General features: G+C 36.4%; 1 protein-coding gene and 1 pseudogene across 3 annotated transcripts in view; both read right to left on the reverse strand.

Moving 5' to 3' along the window:
* ADGRV1 (adhesion G protein-coupled receptor V1) overlaps positions 1-27,601 on the reverse strand; it is a 473,598-nt gene that overhangs the window by 45,770 nt on the left and 400,227 nt on the right. For all 3 annotated transcript variants that reach the window (XM_036225348.1, XM_036225347.1, XM_036225349.1), the window contains one exon: positions 9,658-9,779. In XM_036225348.1, coding sequence (XP_036081241.1) covers positions 9,658-9,779 — 122 coding nt within the window. The remainder of the gene's footprint in view (positions 1-9,657; positions 9,780-27,601) is intronic.
* LOC118607613 lies at positions 4,672-4,790 on the reverse strand (annotated as a pseudogene).

Here is a 27,601-nt window from a genome sequence, read left to right on the forward strand (position 1 = left end):
CTTTATTAACATGTATTCTGCTTATATTAAAAATTTATTAAATGTTTGTTGAAATAATTTATTGAGACTTTTGCTCCTGGCTTTGATGAAGTCCATCCATACAAGATTAATCCTCACTTGTACAATTCTACAAGCTGGAGAAAATACTTTCAGGTACATAAAAACAGTAACAAAACAACATAAAAAAAACGGTAACAAAATAGCAGATGAAACGCATTGAAACAGTACTCGTGGGGCCAAGATCCTGTAAAGAAACAAAACCCATTGAGCCAAGAACCCTATATGTACTATTTTTTTTTTTCTTTAGGGAATATTCCAATTCAAAATGAGACTGAACGAAAAGTTGCAACCTGGGCCTTGCAGCAATCTGCCAAGGTTGGGGAGACAGAAAAAAATAGAGTTTGTAAATCAAAATTAATTTTAGACCATAATAAAGAATAAAAAGTATTTATTTGAATAGAAAGAGCTGCAACTCGGGAGACACAGATTTCAGGTGGCGACCTAAACTGTGCTCCACTGAGACAAAGGGGAGGCCATTTATTATAGAAAGATTTCCCACTCAAATTTCCAATTTTATGTAAATGAGGTTTCCAAATTGTACAGTCCAAATCATGCAATTCTTACTGGTCAGTACAGGTAGATGCAAATGAGGATACAATTTGTAGTTCTGACTGGATGGGGTAGGTCTCAGACTGTTGGTAGAAAGGTGAAACCAGGGTTTCCCTGAGGTGGTCGACTCAGAAGGTGTGAATAAGTGGGAAATAGTGCACCAAGAATTCAGTCTGAGGTTCTGCCCAATATACAGAGTATGTGAGGAGCCCCTGTGTCTGCAGTAACTGCTAGACTCTTATTATTTATAAAATTTGGCCCTTGGTTGACCATCGGGAGTCCATCTTGGCAGATAATTTCCTTCTTAAGGTTCATACCAAGTGAATCTTTCTTCTAGGAATTCACAGGTTCTAATCCCCTAAGGCAACCAGGACTTGAGATCAAGATTCCAAAGAAAAAGGGAACTGTACAAGCATTTGCCACTTTTGAAGCTGCATATTCAAGGAATGAAAAGCTAAGAAACTAAGCAGAAAGTAGCTGCTCAGGGTCTAAAAAGCTAAGGAAAGTATTCAGTAGTCTCATAGTGCTGGGCAATGAAAAAATGGAGTCCAGAGACTGCCAAGGATGAGAAGTCTAGATAACATGATAGGCTTTCAATGGAGTCACCTGAACAAATTTTTAGTTTACCCAAAGGGAGGAGGCAAACCATAAATAGAATAACCATCGCAAAGTCCAAAACCCAGTTTCTACTGAACCAAGGTGATCAGCCCATATCCTATTTAATTTCCAAAAGAAAATTAAATCCCTAAAGGGAGAAATTTAAACTTATTTTTACCTAAGGGTTGTATACTGACTGCTAGCTATGGGAATTTACCCTGCAAAAGCTTTTGTTAGGCACACACACAGTTTGCTTTTTTTTTTTTTTTTTTCATTTACATGCTTCTAGGAGGCGCCCGTACTCTCCAGTTCTATAGGTCCCACCTATCCCTTAGTCTCACGAGAAGCTTTTTTTCATCCACATAAATTACTTCCTTAAACCTAAATGCATTTTCTACACATTTAAAAGTAGATGAGTGACCTCTATGGATCTATGTTGTAAACTAAGCTCTCTGATGGTAGGCATAAGGGAGCTATAGCATCTGCATGCCGGAAATGCCTATGAGTGGATGAGATCATCTGTGGAGAGGACCAGTGGCTTAGGGGGTTTAAAAGACTAAGCTTACAAATCTCTTTGGCTTCTACATTTGTCTTTATAGAGCTCCTGAGATAAATGTTTCTTTTTGTCCATTTATTCATTTACAGTATTTTGTATTTGTAAAACATTATATAGTTTACAAATTATATTTTTATACATATATTTTTACATGATCTTTCCGACAAAGCTTAGGGCAAGAATTGGACCTCTGTTAGGAAAGTAGATAACTAAAGCTCAGAGATGTCAAGTCACTTGGTTGACTAGAGGTTGCACGACACTTAATTGCACGCTCATTTACTGTTTCTGACAGTTCGACACTAAAGAATGCTGCCATAAAATATGCATGTAAAAGTATTTACAAAAAGTTTTCTCTCCACTCCAATATTTGAGTAATGCAAGAGATAAGAATAAGATTTTAGACCCTGGAAAAAATTATAAAATAACACTAAGGCAAAGAATCTAACTGACCAGGTGAAAACAGGCCCCAAATCTTGTTTCCTTTGTTCTCCCAAAACTGTTTTAACAAAAGGAAGTATGCCTCTTGCTTACCCTAACCCTTGCAGGCTCTTTCAAGAATCAGAATATGCTAGATCTTTTCACAGGTTAAGGCCCACAGAGTCCAGGAAGGCATACTGCATGATTAAAATGCAAAAATATATGGTCACGGAGGGCACAGAATAAAACCTCTGAAATGGAAAAGACCATGGGGTAAAACACTAAAACAGGAGTAGGGCACAAGACATGGAGGCGCCTGTTTTGCAAGGATGAAGCCAGATGTCAAAAGATAGTCCATATAATCTCTTCACTACTAAAACCATATTTGTGGAAAATAGTCACTGGCAGATCAGATCTTGACATTTTATTATTTAGAGAACCTGGCATAAACAAAAGTAAAAATCCTGTAGTTTGTCTGAAGTGTCCTGCCTGGCCAATCAACAGGCTAATGAGAGGTCAACATGAGATGCTGTCATTCATGGTTAAATGGAGTTAAGAAGTTTGTTTCAGGAAAACACAAATTTATTTCACCAGTCCAGGTGCTACTGAACATTAGACAGAGTGGCATGACCCAATCAAGACAATTTAAATATTCTTCCTTTGCCTTAGCTTCTGTATATTTATTGTAAAGTTACAGAAATGATCTGGGATGTTTTGAGAAGCACACAAGATATTCATTAGTCTCTGAATCTTACTCTACAAAAAAATAGTGATTTTTTTCCACTAAACTTGACATGGCTCTGGGACAAATCAATGATAGAGTCCCAATTTCCCCTGGCTTCTACATGTTTATTCCAGGGTTTTCTAGAAGATTGCTTTTCCACTCTTCATGAATAGTTCATGTGCTAGTCTTCAATAGAAACAAAATGACACTTCTTATTACTGTTGGCTGTTGGAAAGCAATTGCAAAGGGAGTGCTATGAAACAATTAGTCCTCTGTAACTGATTATTTAACAATATGCATTTCCTAAGAGCTATTTATCCTCAAATGGAGGTAGCTAAGACTAAATATGAACTGTATCTGTGCAGACACCTGCACTGAACATCTATGGATGCTAACTGAAAATTCTCACAGAAGATAATTAAAGAAGGGTTGTAAATTTTCTTCTCTATTCCATTTGCAATGAAATCTGTATGTTTTTATGAGCATAGAAACATGGTCCATTTCTTATGATACCTCAAGGACTATTTTCATTTGGGAAAATCTCTGTGTAAAAGATTGCTTTATCTTTAAAGCTGAAATTCAACCTATAACAACAAAGATAAATGGAAAGCAAGGACCAAATAGAGGGGAAAAAGAAGAGTGGGAAAGGAAGGAAGGAAGGAAGGAAGGAAGGAAGGAAGGAAGGAAGGAAGGAAGGAAGGAAGGAAGGGGGAGGGAGAGAGGAAGGGAGGAGGAGGAGGAGGAGGAGGAGGAGGAGGAGGAGGGGGTGGGGAGAGAGAGAGAGAGAGAGAGAGAGAAGAGGTAGAATAATCACGAAAAATTATTTTTTTCTGTATAAGAAAAATGCTTTATGTGTTCAAGGCACTCTAGCGGCGACCAAAGAACAACAACTAAAAAGTAAAGGAAACTGTTCCCAACTTGAAATCACTTATTTCCAAGGCCTTTAGCCATCTAAGACATGGGGTTAGGAATGAAAATGATTTCAACCGATTGATATTAAATTTTAATATAGGCTATATATTTTTAGCTACAGATTCCATGTTATAACTCCCTTCTCTGGGATAGCAAATGGTTCAAAAACCACCAGGGCACATCTCGAGACCAGATGCTTGTACAAAGGAACACATTTAAGTCAGTTATAGAGAGAGAGTCAAGCAAGACTCAAGAATGTGATCTCATAAGTCACATACTGAGAAGTGTCACATCCCAATACTGTGTAAGTTCTGCTCTCTTTCCAGCTTTTGCATTCCAAGAAGAATATATATCAGCTTTTGGAAAGGTTCTTCTATGTACATGAATCTTTCTCCAAAAACTTATTTTTCAATATCTAAAAGAAGCTCATGCCTGATGCTGCTGGTTCCCCTTGTATTTTATATAAGAGTCTTTCTTTACATGTAAGAGGAGTGTTAGTCAGTAAAAAATTTGACATAGTAAATGTAAGAAAGCCCTAGAAGAAAATCCAACCTGAAATAAATGTTGCATATCAGTCTGACTCTGACCGGTTTGGGTTTAAAGTGGAAAAATACTTTATAACATAATAAAGCTAGGAGTGATATGCAAAATGTTCATTGAGTGGGCTATAGGCACTGACCAATCAGAATGGCTAGCACTGGAATGGAGGTTCCCTGTCTGGCCAAGCATTAGCCTTTTAGTTCCTGGAAGTCTGAGGATGCTTCTAGACTATATGGGACACATGCAGGGTTTAAACAGTAGCTATTTCAATATTTTAACAACTGATAAGTTGTTTTGTTTGTTTTTTGTTTTTTAATGCTTACAGCACCTAGTCTTCTTAGATGGTCTCCCATTCAAGTACTAACCAGGCTCGACCCTGCTTAGCTTCTGAAATCAGATGAGAGAGGGCACATTCAGGGTGACATGGCCGTAGACAACTGATGGGGTTTTACCGGCTGAATATCAGGCCTGGGGATAACTCCCATTAACTGTTACACAAATTTGGAGATATGGACTAAACAGTTTAACAGTTTAAGAAAGTTGTGATCTATAAGCATTAGCATAAATCTACTTGGAAATGACAAACAACTCTTTTTTTTTTTTAAAGTAAAGGTTTGGATTAATAGTTCAGGGAATTAAGAAAAACATTAAATGTACTCCTTCATGATTTTTTTTTGTGGACCATATAGACATTTAGTTATACGATGGATCCCAAGGATATTCATAATAAACTGATGTTACACTGAAAAAATTTCCAAGTGATCTGACGATAGCTGATCTTGACCTTGTCCAAACTTGTATCAATGAACAAGAAAATTGAGAGATTATATATAGTAGACCTCTGTTATTCTGGATTGCCTAGTACTGTTGATCCCTTTTATTGGTAAAGTATTCTTTCCTCTGGTGGGAATTCCATTCCATGTGGGCTTTTCGAGACAAATCATCTCCTTCCACCAATGGAGCCTGCTCATGACCTAGGCCTGGCCAGAATACCTGTCACTGTGATTGCTTTCTGGATAGGCGGTGATCCAGGACAAGGGTGATTTAAGTTCTTCGTAGAGTTTTCCTGTTGGGGAATAAGATCTCTCTCTGCTGGGGCAAGAAAGCTGATAGGAGGTGAGCCTTGCACTGGTGGTGGCTGCAATGCTCAAGAAAATTATTAAGTAATAACATTAATAGCAAACATATTTAAAATTATGATTTGTTTACCTCACTTTTGCATTTGTGTCCATCCTGCTTTATAAAGTACTTAATATACTTTTTCTTAAATGCTCAAATGTATTACAAGTTTGGTAGCTTAACCTGAGTCTTCAAAAAGTGATCAAGAACTTCCTGATAGTATTTCAAGTGATCAAGATTACCTTTTAAAAATTGTATCAAGTAATAAATGTAAAAATTCAGACTATTATAGAAATATACCTTTCCTCCATCAGTCATAGAGCACCTGTGACAACAATAATCCAGATAAAAAAATAAGGTAGTAATCCTCTCTGAGCAAAATGTTGTAGCCAAGCCTAAGATACGTAATATACTTTGTGGTCGGAGGTATTGATAAAAGCCAGTAAAAAAAAATACAAAGGCCAGTAAAACAAACAAGAAAACTGTTAGGTCTTCATGGTACATCCTTTGAAGAACTTATTACTATATAGCCGTATTCCACAGAAATGCCCCAGTTGAAGAGATGAGGTAGTCTTGTTTTAAATGAACCCAATAAACCCTAGAGGAATGATATTTTCCAAGTGTTTCTAAATAGACATTCTTTTAAGGACTGATTCACTGAGCAATGGTACCAGAAACGTGCCAGTGTGCCAGATCCCAGGCAAGAAATATACAAATAGTCATTGCTTGAATAGGGCCACCAGGATAGAATTGAGCTTATTAAACAAAAGTTTGAAATACTTCTAGTTTTTACTTATACTTAGCTTGTATTAAGTTCCTCAAAGAAACTGTAACAATTTCTTTTATATCTCCCAACAAAATATATTTAATGCTCAACAGTTCTCTTTTATTAACTTCTATAAGACCTCAACAGACTTTTTCCTGTGTATATGGTTTGATAGGTTACATTTTAATTTTAAGGTTTAAATTTATTTGATTACTGCTGACTGGTTCAGTTACAGATTTCCGGTTTCCAACCTCCATTGAATCCCACCGATGTCTCTCTAAGCAGTCCACTTCTTAACCATCTTCCATCACTTACATTCACTTTCTGCTTAGAAATTATTCTATATCTTTTACTATTTGTATCTCAAGCTTTCAACTCATTCGTCTCAACAGAGCGCTCGCTTGCTGACTTTCAGAGAAAAAACAGGGCATTAGATGTAAATTCCAACTTTCCACACTTTCAGCTCCAAAATAGTTGTTTCATGTTCACTCATGCTTCCTTTTTTCCCTAACCCTAGAGAAAGAAACATCTCTGCTCCTCCCTCAGGTAAGTCCTCTATAACTTCTGTTCTTCCTGCTCTATCCATGATCTTGCCATGGCAATGAGTCTTTTCTCCAGTCGTCAGTTTCTCCTTCTTTGTTGGTTCTTTTCACAACAAGCAAAAGAAAACAAAAAAAAAAATCTCCTTTCAACCAACCAACCAGCCTTCCTTCCTAAGCTATTATTTTCTCTCTCTTTGGATTCTCCATTAGACTTCTTGTGTATGAGGTACTGTATAATTGCTTTACATGCTTTATGCCATTTAATTAAATCACACTATAATCCTAAATAGTATGTTATTCCCTTTTCACAGACAAAGAAAGTCAAATTGAGTAAGTATCCATGACTCAGCTGAAGTCAACCAGATAGTAGGCTCATGGAGTTAGGATCATGCTCTACTATACCAGTGGGTCTCCAACCGTGGTCCCTAGACCAGCTGTGTCAGCATCATCTAGGAACTTGTTAGATATGCAGATTTTCAGATCCCACCCAATTTACTATATCAGAAACTGGGTGTGGGGCCTAACACTGTTTCAACAAGCCCTTCATGTGATTCCGATGCACACTACAGTTGGGGAACCACACTGCTTCTCAGTTCTCAGCCTATGTATCTTCTCTGCTACGCTTGATAGAATTAAGTACTGTTTTTTTTTTGTCGTTGTTGTTGTTGTTGTTGTTGTTTCCCTACCAGCAACTCCAAACTGCCTTACCCAGGTTCTCTTTCATTTACTGGTCTTTCCCTTCCTATACCTTGTTACTAAAACATTGGTAGCTTTGTCCCCTAAATTTCATCAACTCTCCAACCTCACTGCATATTCCCTAGGATCCTGCTTTTGACATGATCTCCATGTTGACTAAAGGTGTCAGTGTGTGCCCAGCCGTTCACATGAGGCAGGCATTTTTAAGTGATGTTGCTCTCTCACAATTTATATGCCTATATTTAATTAGCTAACCAAATTTCATTAATATTTATCTCAAACCTGTTAGCTACTCTCTATTCCCAGGTGCACTGCCAGAATATTACAGACCAGACTATGACAATAGCTTACCTGCCTGGACCTGCTCCTCTTTTTAACACCCTCCTAAACATTTCCAGTTATCCTTCTAAAAAACTCTCAACTTCAATGGCTTCCCATTGCTTAGCAGCTGAAGTTTATCATCCTATTGTGGAAATACGGCACCAAAGTCTACTCACCCTCTGTCTCATCTCTCACCACTACCTTTTACTGCAAAACCTTTCTTGCTCTCCTCCACCCCTTTGCTTAATCTGGGCAAGATTCATCACTTGCTCTTTTTGTAGCCCAGGCTAATACTGCTTTCCCTGCCTGGAATACCCACCTCTAACCATGCACTCATTACTTTATTTAATAAACATTAGAGGTGTCACAAACTCATGGGCAGGCAGAACGAGGTCACACATCTCATCTAAAGGGGACCATGTCTACTCAGGACTTGAAAATTGCTGCCAAGCTAGTACTGCTCTTAAAGAAGTGTCAGACATTCAGTGTTTCTTAATGTTAAAAGTTTACAGGAAATATTAAAAAATCTAAAACTGGTCTGTGTATCATTGTGGTTCTACCAAATAAAATACATCCGCAAGCCATCAATGTGGACCTTGGTGTTAGCTAAACTAGGCCCTAGGGCTTCAAAGGTGAGTTGGACAGGGCTTCTGATTTGAGTGGCTTACCTTCAGGGATCAGCTCAAATGCTAGAACATGCAGGAGTAAACAGGCTATTTACTCCGTCTCATAACACCTTGTTTACACAGTGCCTGCCTTAGTTTATGCTTATAGCTACTTATTTATTCCCTTGAATCACCAGATCCTAGAGGAGCAGGGCTGGTATGTTCATTCTGATATGGCAGCATTAGCACACTGTGCTAGCAGTAGATGCTTAATTACAACCATATCTATAGAGAGATATCTACATTATCGACTTGTAGCAATTTGATTCCAAACTTTAAAATTACTTTGTATTTTTCCCTTCCTAAATTGGTATAATGCTTTGATTAGGTACCCTGCTGTAAGATATGCTCTCACTAAAAATTTTGTCTCCTAAACACAAACCTAAATATGCTTTGAGTCATATTTTGCTTGCATGATTTAATCCTAGTATGTTTTCTATGCATGTTTCTTGCAAGATGGTGATCAAAATAAAAACTGTTGAGAAATATCTTTGATAAATTCAAGAAATTATTTTAGTATAGAATAGAACTTTTCACTTTGGAAAATAAGGAAAATGAATTCATTTGTTTCATTGTTAATTTCAGGATGCAACTTTTTTTCCATTTAACAAAAACACTAAAAAAGTCATCTTAAATTTTTGCTATAGTTATTTAATTTCTAGTTATGCTATGAAGCATGCTCAGAAAACTAATTTAAGCTAGGCACTTCCAGACTTAGAGGATGTCAATCATTTTTTAGTGAACCAAAACACTCATTTCACTAAGCACTAGACTTAAGAGGGGACTGCCGGAACATTGCTATTTATTTCACTCCTCAGTTGAGCTAATTTCTAGACACAGCCATAATCCAAATATGAGCACAGGTCCTCCATGGCTGCCACCTGCAAAGTTTATAAACATCAATCCTGCTTAACAAAAAATTGTTTTGGCTATTACTTAGAAGTTCTCAAAATAAAGGAGGGTAAATATTTTATGTCTCTCTATCTGTATAATCAGCAAGTTAGAAGCCCAGCCATATTTCAGGTGTTAAAGATTTAATCTCTGTCATTTTATTTTACAACTCTGCGTGATGTTATTATGCACACAAATTCGCCTATGTGTGGACACTTGATTCCTTTACATTGAAATTCCATGCCATGTGTTTATTCATGAGCGTACATGTGTGCTGTCAGTAAACAAACAGTAAGGCTTACCTGCAGACTGTTAAAAATCACAAAGAGGACTAACATCCAGAAGTGTCTGTAAGCCATGTGTAGGCCTCCCCAAAGCCATGTCACAGAAATCAGGGCAAAGAGATATAAAACCAGTGGAATTTCTAGAAATCACAAAAGAAAAAAAAGAAAAAATGAGCTTCAGAATACTGCATAGTCACAAATATAAAATATACACACAAAAATTATTTTTGGCTTCTACCTTATGATAGTCTCTATGCCTAAGTACCTATTTTGAAAAAACCACCTTGGAAATCCCATTCTTAGGCCAGAGAAGAACAGGCACATTGCTGAGTCCACATTCTGTTTTTGCTGGTAGGCAGGGGGATGGGGAAGAATGAGAACTGTTCCTCTCCTACACTACCACCTGCTGGACTGTTCTGGAAGTGCCACGAACAACTGCGGAGATGCAATCACTTTTGAAGCACAGGTAAATCTTAAAAGACTGCTCCAGTAGAAAATTCCAGGTAGGTATCAGTGTGCTCCCCAAATTAGTGTAGCCCAATTCAACATTTTAATGTGGAAGCGATATAAAAATCTGTTTGTATGTGATGTAAAAGCGTGTATTCATCTCTCTTTTTCTGACTGAGAAGACCCCAAACTTTATAGCTAGGGTTAAGAGCAGAGATGAAGTGATAGATTCACTACTGTCAACACTAAGTTTATTCTACCCATCATTTTTTCATGTAATTTGTTTCAACAGTTTTCAGAACAGATTTCTTTAGGGCCAAGGGACTTTATTACCCTTCGTACCTGTTTTTGATATTGGGGTTTTAGAATAATAACCTTAAATATGGGGATTTTAATATTTGGATGACAAATTATATAAGATTTGGAAAGTGAGTCAGATTTTAACAACTGCAAATAAACACATTTTCAAGCTGTCAACAGACCTGAAAGTCCATATGTACCCACCAATATCAATTAACACCTAAACTCTCCATGTACTGGGGAGATTTGAACAATTAAATACAACTGTAGCAATTTAAAAATTTTATTTTGAAACAATCTCAAATTTATAGAAGAGTTGCAAGTACAGTATGACAACAAAGTTTTTTTTCCCTGAACCATTTCAAAATTGCTGACTTGATTCATCATCACCTTCTGTAATTCTTTAAAGTGTATTTTCTACAAAGACATTAACACTAAGATGTTACTACCATCCTCAGATCCCATTCAATATCTGTCAATTATTCAAGCTTCCTTTGTAGCAGAAGGATCTGGCTGACATGTTTCTGTAGTCTCCTTTAATCCCAAACAGTTCTCCTGTGTGTCCTTGGCTTCGATGACCCTGACACTTTCAAATTACCAGTCAGTTTTGCATGTAGAGTGTCCTTAAATTTGCATTTGTCTCATATTTTCTTATGATTCAGATTATAAACTTTGGCAGAAATCACAGAAGTGATGCTGGGTTCGTTTTACAGCATTCTATTGGGTGGCACAGGAACTCAATTTGTCCCATTACTTAGGATGCTCATTTGGGTCACTTGATTAAAGTAGGGGCTGAGTAGATTCTCCATTGTAAAATTAGTCTATTTTTCTTTGTAATTAATAAATATCTGTGTTGTGTCACTTTTGTGAATGGAAATGGGGCTATGTAATAAACCTGGCAAACTTGGGGGGAAACACACGGCAGGCCATGGCAGGGAGTCATGTCCCAGACCTACAGTTTCCTTAGCAAAGGTCAATCTTTACCTTAAGGGTGCTCTGTCCATGTTCTTATGCACCGAAGATAACATGCTCCTGAAATGTCAGTTATTTCTTCTCTAGGCCTCTCAAAGGCACAACCAACAGGCACGAGAGCACAAGACCACCAGAGCATGGGACCGCAGAGCCCCTATTATCTTGTCTATATACCATCTCTGTGTGCTGTAAATGCTAGATGTTAACAAATCTGTACCCACAAATGAAGTATGTGTTTTCCTATTGTGTTTTTTTATCCAATCCTAGAGATTTCCCCACTTTGCTTTACATACCTCCTTAATCTACTACCAATGAATTTCGTGTACCTTCCTTACGTTTTTTCCTTTGATTCTAAATGCATAAAAGGAGTGCAAAACTGCCATTTGCAGAAGCATTTTCTCAGGCCCTTAAGGTTTTGTCAAAATTTGACTCAAATAAATTCTTATAAAACCTTTCTATAGGCTGGACATTCTTTCACGGATACTTTGAGACTAGGTAAATATCCTTTCCCTTATTAAAAGTTTCACTTATTTATTTAATCACAGACTCACTGATTCTAAATTTATTAAATGGGTTATGACTCACTACTACCATTTACTTTGATGCTCAAATTGTTCAAAGTCTGTTTAGTGAGAGAGAGCCCCTTGAAGATGGTGCCTTTTGTTATATCCTCATCATTCTGTGAGCACTTCCTTGGTTTTGGCGCCAAAGGATGTTTTAAGCTCATCTTGTACTTTCCCTCCAGCCCCAGTCCTAGTTTCTTCCAGGGAGAATGGCATTTAGAAACTGAGATCTGGGACTACTTGTGCTCACTGCTATTGCAGTACTGCTGCTCCTAAGCCCCCTTCCATTGACAAAGCTCAAGAACATGGGAGGAAGCACAGCGGGCCGTGACAGAGGTTTATAGATGAATACTTCCTTTCTCATTAATACCTTAGCATAGGACAGGAAAGAATATATTAAAATTTAATTTTGAAATAAAAATTCAAGGTTTCATGAAATCATATAATTTGATAAGGGGTCAGAGACTCATTTTTACTTTTGACAAGATGCCTTAGTATTTAGAAAGCTGCCTAAGCTATGCTCAAGTGTGGGAACTGTATTCTTTGCTCTCACTGTGTAAGTACGCAAATCTACTTATGGCTCTGTGCAGAGTACAAAAGGATGTGCATATTTTGCATGAACAACTAGGCACCAAATTTTCAAAACTTGGCCTGCATGCTCCTCTAAGTGTCTAGAGCCAAACAAGTACTGTGTGCTGACAAGGCTTAGCAGAGAAGCCAAGAAAGCACAACCAGGGCCGACTAGAAACACCCATGGCCCATGTTTTTCTGGAACTCTGTAGAGAAGTGTGGCACTTTGGCACCCCAGATCGGAAACTCTGCAAAGAAGAAAGCCGGTCAGAAATAGCTCAGTATACTGGACAACAGATCCCAGCCTGGTTTTCTACTTCAGCAATGATTAAGATGCAATTTCAGATAGAAGAAGCATACCCAGAGGCACAGCTGGATTTTGTGGGCCTGAAGTTTATAAAACTTGGGGAGGTTTCTTTGAAAAATAAAAACCAAAAAAGCATAATTAGGTATAAGATCTTGAAATGGGCCCATGCAAGTAAGAGGTCCTGAAACTTCAGCTTCATCAGGTTTATGGTTAATCTACCCGAGGCAGCTCCTTTCAGCCTCTTTGGGGCCTAAAGTGACAATAACCAAAAGGGGGAGGGGTGTTGGGAGTGAATGGTAATGATGAAAGTGGGAAGGGACATGTTGTTTAACAGCTACTGTGAGTTACATTTGGCAACTTGGAAATGAATGCTCCATTTAATATAAATCATTTTAGTTTCCTATTTCCTAAACTGACATTTCACATATAGTGAACTACTAGTAACTTTTCTGTTGTCTAAATAAGTCAAGCAGGCATTTATAACTGATAATGTTAGAAGCTTATGTTTAAGGGTGAATTAGTTAACAGAAAACAAAATCATTTCAATGTTCTCAATAAAAGAAAGCCCCCAAAAACACATTATTTGGCCCAAGGAATACAGGTTTCTATAAAAAAGACTATGCTATCCAGAACAAATAAAGAACTCCTACAATTTGACAACAAAAACCAAACAATCCAATTAAAAAATGGGCAAAGAATCTGAATAGACATTTCTCCAAAGAAGACATACAAATGACCAATAAGCACATCAACATCTTTAGTCATTAGGGAAATGCAAGTCAAAACCACGATGAGATTTCACTTTACACCCACTATGGTAACTACTGTTAAAAAACTAGAGAAAATTACAAATGTTGGCAAAGATGTGGAGAAATTAGAATGCTTGTGTATTGCCTGTGGGGATGTAAAATGGTACAGTGGAAAACAGTTTGGTGATACTAGAAATTTAAACATAAAATTACCATGTAATCTGGCAATTCCACTTCTAGATGTATACTCAAAACAACAGGAAGCAGGGATTCAAATGGAGACTTGTACACACTCCAATGTTCGTGGCAACATTACTCATAGTTGCCAAAAGGTGAAAACAATCTAATGTCCATCACGGGATGTGGGATATTTATGGAACAGTGGAAATTAGCCTCAAAAAGGAATGAAATTCTGACACATGTTGAACGTGGATGAATCCTTAAGACACATTAAGTAAAATAAACCAGACACGAAAGGACAAACTTTGTATGATTCCACTTATATGAGATGCTTCGAGTAGTCAAATTAATAGAGACAGTAGAACAGAGGTCAGCAGGAGTTGTGAGGAGGAAGGAATAAAGAGTTATTGTTTAATGGGTAAAGAGTGCATGCTTGGGATGATAAAAAAAAAGTTCTGAAAATGAATAGAGGTGATGGTTGCACAACATTATAACTGTATTAAATGCCAGTAAATTGTACACTTAAAAATAAAATGGTAAATTGTATGTTATATATGTTTTACTACAATTAAGAAAAAAAGACTATGCTGAGAAAGGCAGGCTTGTGTCAAGATGAAGTTGTACTACAGGGAAAAAGAAAATCAAATCCTCAAAATACTTAATTTAGCAAAGAATCACTAAAGTGAAATTACTTAAATTAGCAAGGAGTTACCAATGTGAAAAACAAAGTAGACTGAAAAGGTTTTAGTGAATTACTTGTGGAAAGGTAAAGAAAAAACAGTATGTGAACGTGTCATTTAATACTACTATCATTAAGAAAATTTACTTGTGGGAATTAGGAAATTCCACTGAGAATACATAAAATATACTTTTTTAGTAGAAAATATGATTTCAAGATCTTAATTGTCATTTTTTAAGAAAGTATGGTGCTATGTTATTTCTCTTCTTTGTAATTGCAGACTCTGCGGGTATTGCTATGTGCCAGCAACAACAATAATAGCTTTGTTATGGAAATCACACCTCATTTACATGAGGCTGAAATTTATTCTGTGTTTACAATCTTTTAAAGCACTTGTTTTAATTTTACCTCACTGACCTTATGATTCTAACAATTTCAATGTGCTACTAAAACAAACTCATCAACATAAAACAAGGAACGCTACTGAGAAATAACGTGAATTAAAGATATTTATGGGTCTATTTCCAATAATAGGTGTGCATTATTTTAAATTAGAAAAAGGGTAATTGAAAAAAGACCTTGTTTCTAAAATATGGCTCTTTTTCTGAAATTAATAGATACTTGGAGGCAAAGAAGTTTCAGTGATTTGACCTATTTCTTGGTGAGAAAATATTGTATTCTTGAGCTTTCTTAAAAATGGTTAACACTAATCCCACAATGCAGAGTTACCCACCAATGTTCTCAGCAAAAAAACCCTCTAAAGTCACAGAGGACTACAAGGGGGCACATATTTTACAGAAGTGCTAAATCAGCATTAGGATACCGTGGATGGAACAGATAACAAATGTATGGAAGGGATCTGCAAATTGTAAAGAATACTCCATGCATGGGTAGCTTTCATCCCTAATCTTTGGTTACTAGTCCTATGTTTGGGTCCCATTTTAAAATTACTTTTTGGTTCAGTAGTTCAAGCATATCCCCCAAAAGAGCTCTCAAAAACCCATTTGGATAAAAGAACCCACTATAAGTCCTGTGGCTCCTGTCTCTAGATACAGTTGCAAATGTTTGCTGTAGGGGGCTAGACTTTGTAGATCTTAGCTCTCTGTTAATGTGCCAGATTCTTCACTTGATTTAGGCATTCTTACTAAATTCATAATCTCTAGAGTCACCTTCTTTCAATGAGCACTTTAGGGCCAACTGTTTCTAAATATTCATCTCCATCTCTCCTGAGCTCCAGACCTCCAGGCCTGGAGATCCCTAAAAGCATCTCAAACTCGGTTAATCCAAAGCTGAATTTAGTATCTTTCTTCTCAAGCTTTCTCTCCTTTCTGAGTACTAGCACCATCATCCACATAGGTCTGCCTCATGGTTGATTTTTTGTCATACACTGCACCAAATGAGGTGGGGCTGGGGGCGGGGGCGGGAACCACGTACATAAAGCAGTCAGCACAGCCTGGAACAAAGCAGATGCTCTCACTAAGGCCTACCTGCTATCATCCTAATCCTCATCATTTTGGTCAAGCTAGGGAAATTGCTCATGGCTTTGGATAGCTGTCTCTTGCATAGTCGAAGTGCTAAAATATCACATAACAAAGAAACATGTTTGGCTTTTTTTGCACCTAAATTTCTTTGGCTACAGAACCCTTCTGTTTACCTGATGTAATCTGAAGATCTCACTTGGTGTAGGGTTGCTTTCAGTGTACAGACTCTAAGTTCCATCACATTCAAAGTGTCACTGAAAACCGCCCGACAAACCTATTTTAAATGGACTTCTTAGTGTCTTCTATTCCTCTCCTCCTTTTCATATTTTCTATTCTATTCTATTCTATTCTATTCTATTCTATTCTATTCTATTCTAGTCTAGTCTATTCATTTATTCTTCTAGTCTATTCTCTTTTCTATCCCATTATATTGTGGTCTATAATTTGTAAACCTCTTCTCCAGAAGGTAGTTTAAATAGGATATTGTAGGCTAACTTAATTGTATCTACACTGTAAAGTAGGTACAGTAAACATACCCATAGTAGAGACCTAAATCTACTTTCTTAAATGGATTTACCCTGACCCTTAACTGATATATGAAGGAGGTAAGCCTAATTTGGAAGGATCTGTACAGCTGAGATATTGGCTCTGGAGGCAGAGAAGAGTCAATACTGGCCTAGAGTATATTTTATAAGGCACAAGAGGAAGAACGAGCAAATTCTCAGAGGAGACTCAAAGTCTGCTGAGAACCTAAATAGCAATACTTTGTCAACAGCTGACTTAAGGCTTTCCTGGATGCTAAAGGACAGTCCAGTGTCAGGCCTACTTTGAGTGTGATTTATTGGGATTGAAAAAAACGGTACAAGGCTAGAATTATGGTCTTGCCTTGCAAAAGCTATATATAATTTTCAATTTGCAGGCTATAATTTTGAATCTAAAGAGAATAATCAAGTTAGATGAGACATACCCACATGGATCTTGCACGAACTGTTATTAGAGTAATTCCATTTGAACCATGTACTTCAAAGTTGCCAGATGCTATCCTACTGGGGGGAGGGGGTCACATAGGTCTGTGATTGTTAAGGAAAAGGTTAAAAGGTCCATTTTCTTTTTGTGAGGAAAAAGTTTCCTGGAACTATGGGAAGGAAAATTATCATTTGTGTTCACAGTCAACATAGTAATTTTCTACACATTTCATAAATGTTTTATAAAATGACATTATGACAAAAGTTTTTAGAAGATCAGAGTTCTAAAACAAACATGAAGTCAACCAACTGAAGGCTGGCTTAACCTAGTTTTCTAACTATATTACCAGTTACTCAGCCATTAAAGAGTTGAAAACACTCATCTCCAGGCGTGCTCAGGCACCTAACAGCAGCTCCTAATACACTTAGTTTTTATTATACAATGAAAATGTACAATTCATCTTTCAACCTGCCTACATTTATATTTTGAATCTTACTATATGGCCTCATAATTTTTGGAAATTAGGTTAGTATGTATTTTACCATGAATAGCCAGGTATGTTTCACATATAGTTTCGCAGGACATCACAGTACACTCATGAAGGTTTAATAGGCTCAACAGTGAAGTCTTGAGTCAATTCTGACACAAGCCCCAGAAAAATTAACACTAAAGATAACTCTATGTGTACAAGGAAATATTTTTATAGTGTGTTAAATATGTCAGTTCTCAGAACTGCTTTCTGGTAGACCCTCAATCCTCAATCTGGATAAATGCCAGCTGACCTGAATGCTTACTTCCTTTCTTGTCTGGTTCTCTAGCTTTCACATTGCAAAACTGTAACACCAATTTAAAATTTTATTTTATTTTGTTTTTGTTTTCTTTGCCATGTCACTATTCTAAAAAAATCTACTTGAGTTAAATTGTTTGGTTCCTCTATCAATGTGATTAATTGCATTTCTTCTCCCAACAGCTATCAGATTATCAGGACATTGTCTGGTCTTAAAAAATAATACTATGTATATATTTTCCAAAAGCTTTGGGTATATTATTTACTCAATGTAATTAAAGAACTATATTTATAAATTTAGAAAATTAATATCAAACCTACCTGTAGAGCTGTTTTTAGGCATATACAACAATAGCAGACCACAAAGTGGTCTCTGTGCTAAGAAAGAAAGGCAAACCCCAGACTGAATACTATGTGAATGATCTAAGGAGAAAAAGGCTGTCCAAAAAAAACCCAGTAACATCCACATGGACAATATTTGTATATTAGTGAGTAAAGTAATTTGATTAAAGTGACTTATACCCAATGATACACCTTTAAAATTTCATTTCTGTATTTTTCACTTCAAATGTAGACCTTAATATTTGTGAGATTTTAATTTCAACTTTTTTTCTTCTCTTTCATGTGGGGTTAAAATTGTTTATGGTTAGACTTTCACAGGTGTCCAATAATAGCGAAAGTAAGGTAGATACTGCAGCTGATTTTGGCCCCAGGTTCAAAACTCTTTTCCTACCCTTCCTTTCTTCCTTTCCTTCCTTTCTTCTTTCCTTCTTAGTGAGAATATTGGAATTTTATTTAACTCTAGGTACTATGGATTTGGCACTAATAGGTAAGACTAATAAATGAGCAGCCATACAGATTTTTGGTCACTGTGCTTTCCAAGCCGTAAATGAAGCTACTTTTTACTATTCGATTCCATCTTTAATAGACTCTGTTGATTTCCTTCTATATTTTTAACTATGTGAAGTTGACTCTGTTACAAAGTTTATGAAACACATTTGTAAAAAAAAAAAAAAAGAAAGAAAAAGAAAAAAAAGAAAAAGAAAAACAAAGAAAATTTCTTTTTTATGGTGGCAAAGCCATAGATTATCATAACCATAACAGTTATCATAACCATAGATTAAATATTTATTCACAAATACTCTGGCATTGTGTGTGTGTGGTGGTGGTGGGTATGATGGAGAAAAGGAAATCACCACACTTCTTGGAAACTGTATAATTAAATAAGTGTAAGGATCAAATATTGTTCATTTCAATTACTTGTCAGTTTACAACCACACCGATTTACACTGTCTTTACAATACTGTACAAACAGAAATTTAAATTGCTCTTCAACACTTTTAGTCTTTCCTATGACTCAATTCCTACTTTTTCTTGAAGCTAATACATATTAATTATAAATCACATAATTTGCTTTCCTGAAGGTTATTTATACTAAATTTTATAATTTGCTTCTGTCAAATTCAATGAAAAGAAAAAGGTCTATTTTGAATATGGGCCTTCAGCCACTTACATCTTTTTTTTTTAAAGCATGCATTGGGGTTGCCTGAGTGGGATTCAGTTATCAAAAAGGCAGAACAGTAGAGTGGTTATGAGCATGGACTTGAGCCAGATTACTTGAGGGCCATTTATTAGCTGTGTGACCTTGGTGAGTTACTTAACTGCTCTGAGACCCAATTTCCTCATCTATGCAATGAGAATAACATTAGCACCACCCAAAAATAAGGTTTTACAGATTGAGAGGATTCAGTGGTTGAAGTGCAGAATACTCAGGACAGTTTTATATAAACTTTGGCTATGGTTTGATATTCTAGAACATATTTCATCAGCAAGCATAAAAATGTATTAGCTGAAAATATGATAGGTAAAAGAATTGCACATGGATTTTCTTTCAAATATACATGTATACATACATATATGCATATATACATAATATATGTAAATACATACATACATGCATTATAATAAAAGGTAGATCAATATTAGAAGAGAGCTATCAAGTTTTATAAAAATTCAGGGAAAACAATAGTTAGTTCCTATCAATGATATCAGAGAGGCCTTTGTGAAAAAGAAGGAATTTCATCTGGGCCTTAAATTAACTTCATATGGGCCTTGAATATCTGAACATGTAAATTTTGAATTTAAGGTAGTGGGGACAGCATAAAGAGAGGCAAAAAGGCAAATGCATAAATCAGTGTAAATGATTCCTTTTGACTGAAGTTAAAGGTTCACGAAGGTAAATAGTGAGATGAATATTTGTAGCACTAGGTCATGAAGGGATCTTGAGGGACAGGGCAAGCAAAATCATTCTAAAGGAAATGGAGAGCCATTTCTGAGAATAGGTATGGCCTAATCGAAACAGAGCTTAATCTCACAGAATAGTGAACAGATTGGTGAAGAGAATGCTAGAGCCAGGGATACCAGTTAGGTAACTACTGCAGTGATCAAAGAGAAAGGTAACGAAGGTTTGAGGCAAGGGAATGGCAGAGGACTGGTTCCCACGACAGGAAGAAGGGAATGGACCAAAAAAAAAAAAAAAAATACTACAGAGGTAGAACCTACAGTAGTACCTCTAAATCAAAAACAATGAGAAACTTGAAAACTACACAGATATTGGGACTTCATCACTGGAGATTCTAAATCAGTGTCTGTAGAGGGACTCATCAAATTGTAATTTCTGAAGGTGTGATTTTGATGTTCAGTGAGTTCTAACAACTATTGAAGTCTATGACTGTGTAGTAAGAGAAATTACACTGGCTTCCAGGTTAGGAAAATAAGAAAAGGGTTAAGAGGAAGAAGAGAAGAAAGTCGAAGAAGAGTAACAGAAATTGAAGCAAGTGGGACAGGCAGAAGGGCAAGGTCGATAACAATTTTTGTACTTTTGCAGGATAAGGTCTCATTTTCAGGAAGAGGATAAAGAAGTTGAGGGGAGAAGTTGGGCTCTAGATGATAGATTTGAAAATTACCACTATGATTTGAAAAAGGCATATACGCAACCCCTGAAAAACACATATATCCAGAGTTATGAGTCATAAGAATAATGAGATATGGCCTGGATTGAGAAGAAAAATTAAAAGAAGAGAGTATCATGAAAACCAAGTGAAACAAACTATTTGAGGAAGGGTACTGATTGAGTTTAAGTATAAGGACATGAGGGAAGAGGTCACGAGATTTGGTGTCCAAAGTTATAGGTAATGAATGAAAGTGAATAAACAAGGTACTCTTAAGGTTTAGCAATGAACAAAAGGTGATGGGTGTCAGTAGCTCATATGGCCTACTATTCAAGAAGTTTGCTGGTATAGGAGAGAGGCGGTGAGAAGGCAGATGCAGTATGGCTAAGTTCTTTAAGGCAGTAAAGTGGTACATGTTTTTAGATGGAGGGGAAAGACACAGAGGAGACAAGAGATATTTAAGATATACAGAAATTGTGGAAAATTGAATGAAATAAGTTCCAAGAGAAGGAAAAATTGATGAAGGGCATAACTGTGAGGGTTGGCTCTGTTGAGAATGAGTTATTCACCTCCTTATGTAAAATGAGAGAAAAAGTGGTAAAGAATGGAGGCAACAAAGAGAAATGATCATATACAAATAAGGAAAGTCAAGTGAGGTAACATCATGTTGTTTCATAATTGTATGGAATGAGAATAAAAGGTATTACACACAAGACTTAAAGGCAGTGGAATCTGTTTCAAAGATTATTTAATCAATTACAGATAATCCAAAGGATTTCTGAGAACCAGAGATGGCCCAGTTTAAGGTTACTTAGAATAAATAGGCTGGCAAAAAGAAAGTACGTGGCATAGGTAGGACTGATGATTGGCAAAATTACTTAAGGAGAAAGCTAAATTGGTGAGGAAATCAAGGGAGCTAGTGAAAACATCCTTAGAACATCCAATCACAGGGTGGAGGGAAGGGAGGTCACAATGAGAATAAAGAACAAGTAGGAGTAAGGAGCAGAGAGAGGATGACAGGAAGAGGTTGTGCTCAGAAAGAGATGTGCAGAGAGGGAAAAGGTGACCCACGGAAGGGAGGGTATCATGAAATGATGATTACAGTAACATGAATAAGAAAAGAGTGGTGCAAGCAAAAGGTGCAGATTTAAAAAGGGAAAAAATTATTAATCAGGGACATAGTGACCTTGAAGTACAGGAAAGAACAAAAATATTTTTGACATCTTATTAGTTGGAAGGAGTGGCCTTTTGCAACTGGTTATAAGGAAAATGATCTTTTATGATGAGACAGGCCATTTCAGTTACGATAAGGCAAAGGAAAGAGTACTTTTGTGAAAAGATCTTCACCTTCGACATGGTGTACTTTTCTTCAGAAAGGAAACGACATAAAAATGTCATTTCCTTTCACTCAACTTTCTGAGTTTTATAATATGTAAAATATTAAATATGGCATTACGATCATAGTATACCAAGTACACATTTTTAAAGAAATTTATGATACAACTGCAAATTTCCCAGGTTACCTGTCCCCACTTCTTATTTTCCTAGTCCTAGCAACCCTATTTTCCTTTCTTTTTGGATCTTCTCTTTAACTTTGTACCAGTTGATTAATTAAAATGTGATCAACTATTATTTTATAGCTACTTTTTTTTAAAAAAAGAACTGCGTAGGCACTGAAACATAAATTGAAAAGTATCTAGAAATACGAATGGCAATAATTAACACGTGGAAAAAGTTGCAAATCAAGAGTGGAATTTATACCCAAGAACTTGGGATTTGGCTGATTTGAGAGAGCTGTGGTATATTTACAGGATCACTATTTTGACAGCAACAACAGTGGCTCACAGATGATATCAAAGGGGAAATATAGTGTATTCAACATCACAAATATTGTAAGACAGCCTTAAAAAGCTGAGTTTTCCACTTTCTAATCATGTTTTATACACATTCTTCAGAAACTGTTTGAATACAAATATTTAGAGAGACACATTAAAATCAGAAATTGTATTTTCATCAGCCAAGAGTTAAATGGAAGACTTCAGATATCCATTAAAAAAAAGAATGTGCTCTTAGTTCAAAGGAATAAACATGAATGACTTTTGTGTAGCTTTCAAAGGAGTAGAAAGTAATGCTTTATCAGTAATTTTTCTAGGATAAATAAAGAGTTGGAGAAGGGGAAAGTCTTTTAAGAGTGGAGTATATGTCAGGAAAATTAAAACTTTTTATTAATTTGAAGAAAAACTGCCAAGGAAATATATGGGAAAGTCACTTTGCCTATGTACAAAAATTATAAACAACTGGGAAATTTTCATTGATTCTCTGGGTCAAACTGAGGTGAGGCAATGGCATGCATACATTAATAAGAGATGCCAACTGCACTGAAGGTCAAAGAGTTTGCAGCGTACCTGGGCAACAATGCTACTATGATGCTCTCAGTTACTCGCTTTAAATGTACACCATACTGACCATATCTTCTAACACCCAACGGAAGCTTATTCATGGTGGGTATCAAGATGGAAATTACTTTCAATCCCATTTCCTCTCCTCCCTGATCATAAAGTGTTGATTAACTCAGCAAGTAAGAGTGAATTCAGTTGTTATTTAGGTCACCAGAAATCATGTCACTTTTGGGCAACAGCATTAGATTTGTATGGCTGAAGAAAGAAAGAGGATACTTGGAGATGGGGATTTTGGAAACTGATTATGTCACAAGGGTGGAGCCCTCATGATGGAATGAGTACCTTTATAAGGCATGAGAGAACTAACACTCCCCATCCCCTGCCCTTTCTCTCTACCATGTGAGGGCACAGCAAGAAAATAGCCATCTACAAGCCAGGAAGAGGGCCCTCACTGGAAACTGAATTGGCTGGCAACCAGATTGTGGGAATTCTCTGCCTCCAGAACTGTGAGGAATAAATTTCAGTTTAAGACACCCACTTTATAGTATTTTGTTGTGGCAGCTCAAGCTGGTCAATACAGCAGGCATGATTATGAATAAAGAAAGAGGGAGACATATCTGAGAGACATTTAAGGAGTATAAAGGACAAAAGGAGTTTTATATCTGACTGTATTCTGAACTAATTACATATTAAAGAGTTATGCTAATAGAAATTCCAACACATACTGAGTACTTATATGTTCCAGAGAGTATACTAAAGATTTTACATGAATTAATATTTAATCTTTCAAACAACTCTATAAAGTATATTTTATGCCTGCACTACAAATGGGAATAATGAGAAAAACTAGGGATGTTTCAGTAGCATAATGAGAGGGGGCGGTCTTTCTTGAAAATCAGATGATGAAGGAATAATGTGCCAGCCCAGACCGCTTCAAATTCCTTCTGAGAAAAGGGGTCTAATAACTACTTTTATGGAATTAGAGTTCTCTAGGTTTAACATTTACACGTTACTTTTCTTGAAGAAAGTTTTGATAACAAAACAGCACTGGTGCCAGCAATGATGGCAGCTCTGGAGAGCTCGAAAGTCACCTGTGGTTCTAATCCCTACTACAAACTTGGCTACTTTTCTATGCTGCTGATTTCTTCGATTTTCTTATCCTAGCAAAGGAATAATAATTCCTGCTTCATAGGATTCTTATAAAAACAGAGACAGTACATACAAAATGGTTAGCACAGGGTCAGGCATATGGCAAGTTTTAATTGGCAGTGGTGCTGATGACAATCATAGCTACCAGGGCCCAGTTATATACACAGCTGCTACTATGTGCATTCTAGCCCTTTATTCTTTCTTCCAACCCTACCATATGCACGTTCTATGCCCTAGAAAACAAACATAAGTTGAATTTAACAGTTTAGTACTGAAACAGACTAAGCAGAGAACTATCCTTGCTCTCATCAGAGACTAGGTGAAAGCTAGTTCACGGGGATAAAGATATTCAGGAAACTTGAGTTCTAAAATGACCCAACTCTGCCACAAATCATCAGTCCATTTTCTTCTTTGGTTACATGTGTAAATCAGGAATTAAAACAAATTTAAACTTTCTCTCAACTCTATGATTTTATTTTTATAGAAAGTACTTTTAATAAATATATTTTTATAATACTTTTTATCTGGATGTTCTATACTTTAGGAAACTAACTCCTGATGTTAGTTTTTAATATGCATTATCAGATCCCAAATGTTTTTGAAAACAACAATGAAGAAAACAAACACTGAATGACTGACTACACATCATCTTTCACGCTCAAAGATTTCTGATTTGAATTTCTGAAGATTGAGATCATAGGTATGAATCTAAGCAGAGGATAAGCATCCATAATGTTTCTTTAAATATTTTGAATTTCTCTCACCATTGTTGTCGAAATGTGGGAAGACTGAACGGTGTTCACCAAGATTTTTCAAGCTCAAGTGGAAGAGATTGTTCATTGTCTAATGAGACACTCTGGGTTTTTCCTTAGATCTCTAGGCATTGTTTTTTTGTTGTTTAATTAAAAAAATTTTTTTTTTCAGCAGTGGAACTAATAGTCGACTGCAAACAAGCAGCTTACTGCCAAGGACTTATAAAACCTGTTATATTGGTCATTCTGGATCCAATTCAAGTGCATACGATTACTAGGTAAGATTACTTTTACTTTGCTTTAGCGGAAGCCTCAATTTTGCTTTAGGAAAAAAAATCATGTCGTGTTTTTCCATCTTTACTTACAAACCACACATGTTTCTGCAAACAATTATATTTAAAATGACAATGACATACTTATAATTTTGATGTGAGAATAATAAGAATACTAGAACCAGAGTGTTTCAGCTATTGATTGCTACATAGTAAACAACCACAAACACTTAGTGGCTTAAAATAATTTATTATTTCTCACAATCCTATAATCTGGGCTGGGCAGATTTTCTGCTCTGTGTGGTATCTACTTAGGCTAGAATCTATAAGCCTTCTTCACTCACATGTCTGGGATCAGAACTGGAGTGCCTGAAACAACTGAAAGATGGCCAACCATGTCACCCCCCGGCCACGCCACATGACTAGCTTGGGTTTCAAACATCATGGTGGTCTCGGGGTAACTGGCTTCCAAGAGAAAAGAAGCTGAAACTTCTAGTTCTCTTAAAGGCTATCCTCATTATAGAACAGCATCACTTCTATCTTATTATATTGGTCTAAGTAAGTCCAAAGCCAGTCCAGATTTAAAGGGAGAGGAAACAGACTCCACCATGTTATATGAGAAGTAGCACACACACAATCACAACATGAGGGAAGTAACTGATGGTGGAGAATACAACACAGAATCTATGTCATTTGCCAGGAGCTCTTCTCTTTCCTCTTTTTCCTTTGGATTTCATTGAGCTTCTTTGAACTCCATTTGAAATATTTTAAATGTCAGGAGAAACAAAGTCACTCAACTTTAGGATGTAAGACATGATACTTTGTAATATTCATTATAACAAGTTCTCAGTGACTTTCATAATAGCAGTGGAATCTTGATTCATATTACTTTTATTTCCACTGTGGAGAGATAGGACCTCAGAATAATGGAAGCACTCATTCTCAAATATGTTCCCAAGCAGAGAAGTAGCCATTAAGTAAATTCTAAATACCTCAGATTCGTGTTGAACATGGCCAGTTGAATCAAGCCTCCTTTACATTTTTATCTATCATACTGAAACATACGTGTGGGGTTTTTATAAGCAAGGGATTTGTAACCACCTATATCCACTTTTTATTCAAATTAATTTTCCTTCCTTGACCCATGAATTATTCCTCACACAAAAATTGGCTGATGAATCAGAAAGGAGCCAGTAAATTCTAATGAGCCTCCAAGGAGTGACAAGCTTATCATTGCCAGAGATCAAAACCAAACCCTAAAATTACAGGCTTTGTTTAAAATGCTGTTTGAGACATTGAAATTTAGTTCAGGAAACCTATCTTTATCTTGACTCATCTTCAATGCACATTCGTTCACCGCACTGAAAGAGGAGGAGGCCAGTGATTCTTATTAAGAAAAACTGACCTTCAAAAAGTTGGTTGATAGTAGTCAGGCAGCAAAAAAGGCACAGAGGCCAAGCTGTCATGGCTACCCCAGGCCAAGCTCAGAAAGGGAAGGGACTGACAGTGACCATCATTGGAAAACTACAGCACAGAGTGTATTTAATTTATTAGCAGCTTTTTTTCTGTTCATCCATTTTTTTTTGTTTTGTTTTTGTTTTTCTTTTTTTTTCAGATTTCACCGAGTTTATTTAAACTTTGAAATTAAGGGATTTCAGGAGCAAAAAGTCACTCAAAATATAGAGTCATAAAGGGATTGATGATTAGCAGTCATAACCAATACGCAAGTGTGATTTAAGATTGCTCCTATTGTCAGCTACAATAGTGATTAGTTTAGAGAACAGCCCTGCAGATATATGAAAGATTCCAGGCCTAATGAAAAATTGATGCAAACTCTTCAGTTATTCAAACAGGTGATGCTGGTGTTAACTAATCACATCCGTTTACCAAATCTAAAACTCTAAGGTAAATATATAATCATACCATTCATTCTAGTTACTAAAAACAAACAGCTTGGTTCTAAGGAAACTACAGACTAAACTTTCCTTCTCATAATGCATCATACTCATAAACAAACAAAAACCCTTGACAATGACCAACAACACTCAAAATTTAGCATAATTTAAAAAACTAGGAAATTGTGCTTTTGTAAGAAAAGGGTTTATTTTCTACTCTTGATTTATTACTTAAGAATTCATTTCTTATAATATATCTAAAAATGCTAATCTAATTTAAAAATGCAAGGCAAAATACAAGTAGGCTACAAAGCATCTCAGGTGCCTTAGAAAGAATGGTTGCTTTTGCATGCTTGGAACTGCAGAGAACTAGGCTGGGTCAGCTTGAGACAAACTAGAACTGCCCTCCTTCTCAGTTATTAAAAGTACGTAGGGTGTAAAAGGTGCTGGTTTCTTATAAGAAAGTGAAGAGACTGGGTACCAGTCTGTGTGGTGCCTTTGCGAAAGGTTTTCAGAGAACTTCGTTATGTCTGCTTGCACCAT

This window comes from Rousettus aegyptiacus, unplaced genomic scaffold (assembly GCF_014176215.1).
Source record: "Rousettus aegyptiacus isolate mRouAeg1 unplaced genomic scaffold, mRouAeg1.p scaffold_m13_p_8, whole genome shotgun sequence".
In the NCBI taxonomy this organism is placed as follows: Eukaryota; Metazoa; Chordata; class Mammalia; order Chiroptera; family Pteropodidae; genus Rousettus; species Rousettus aegyptiacus.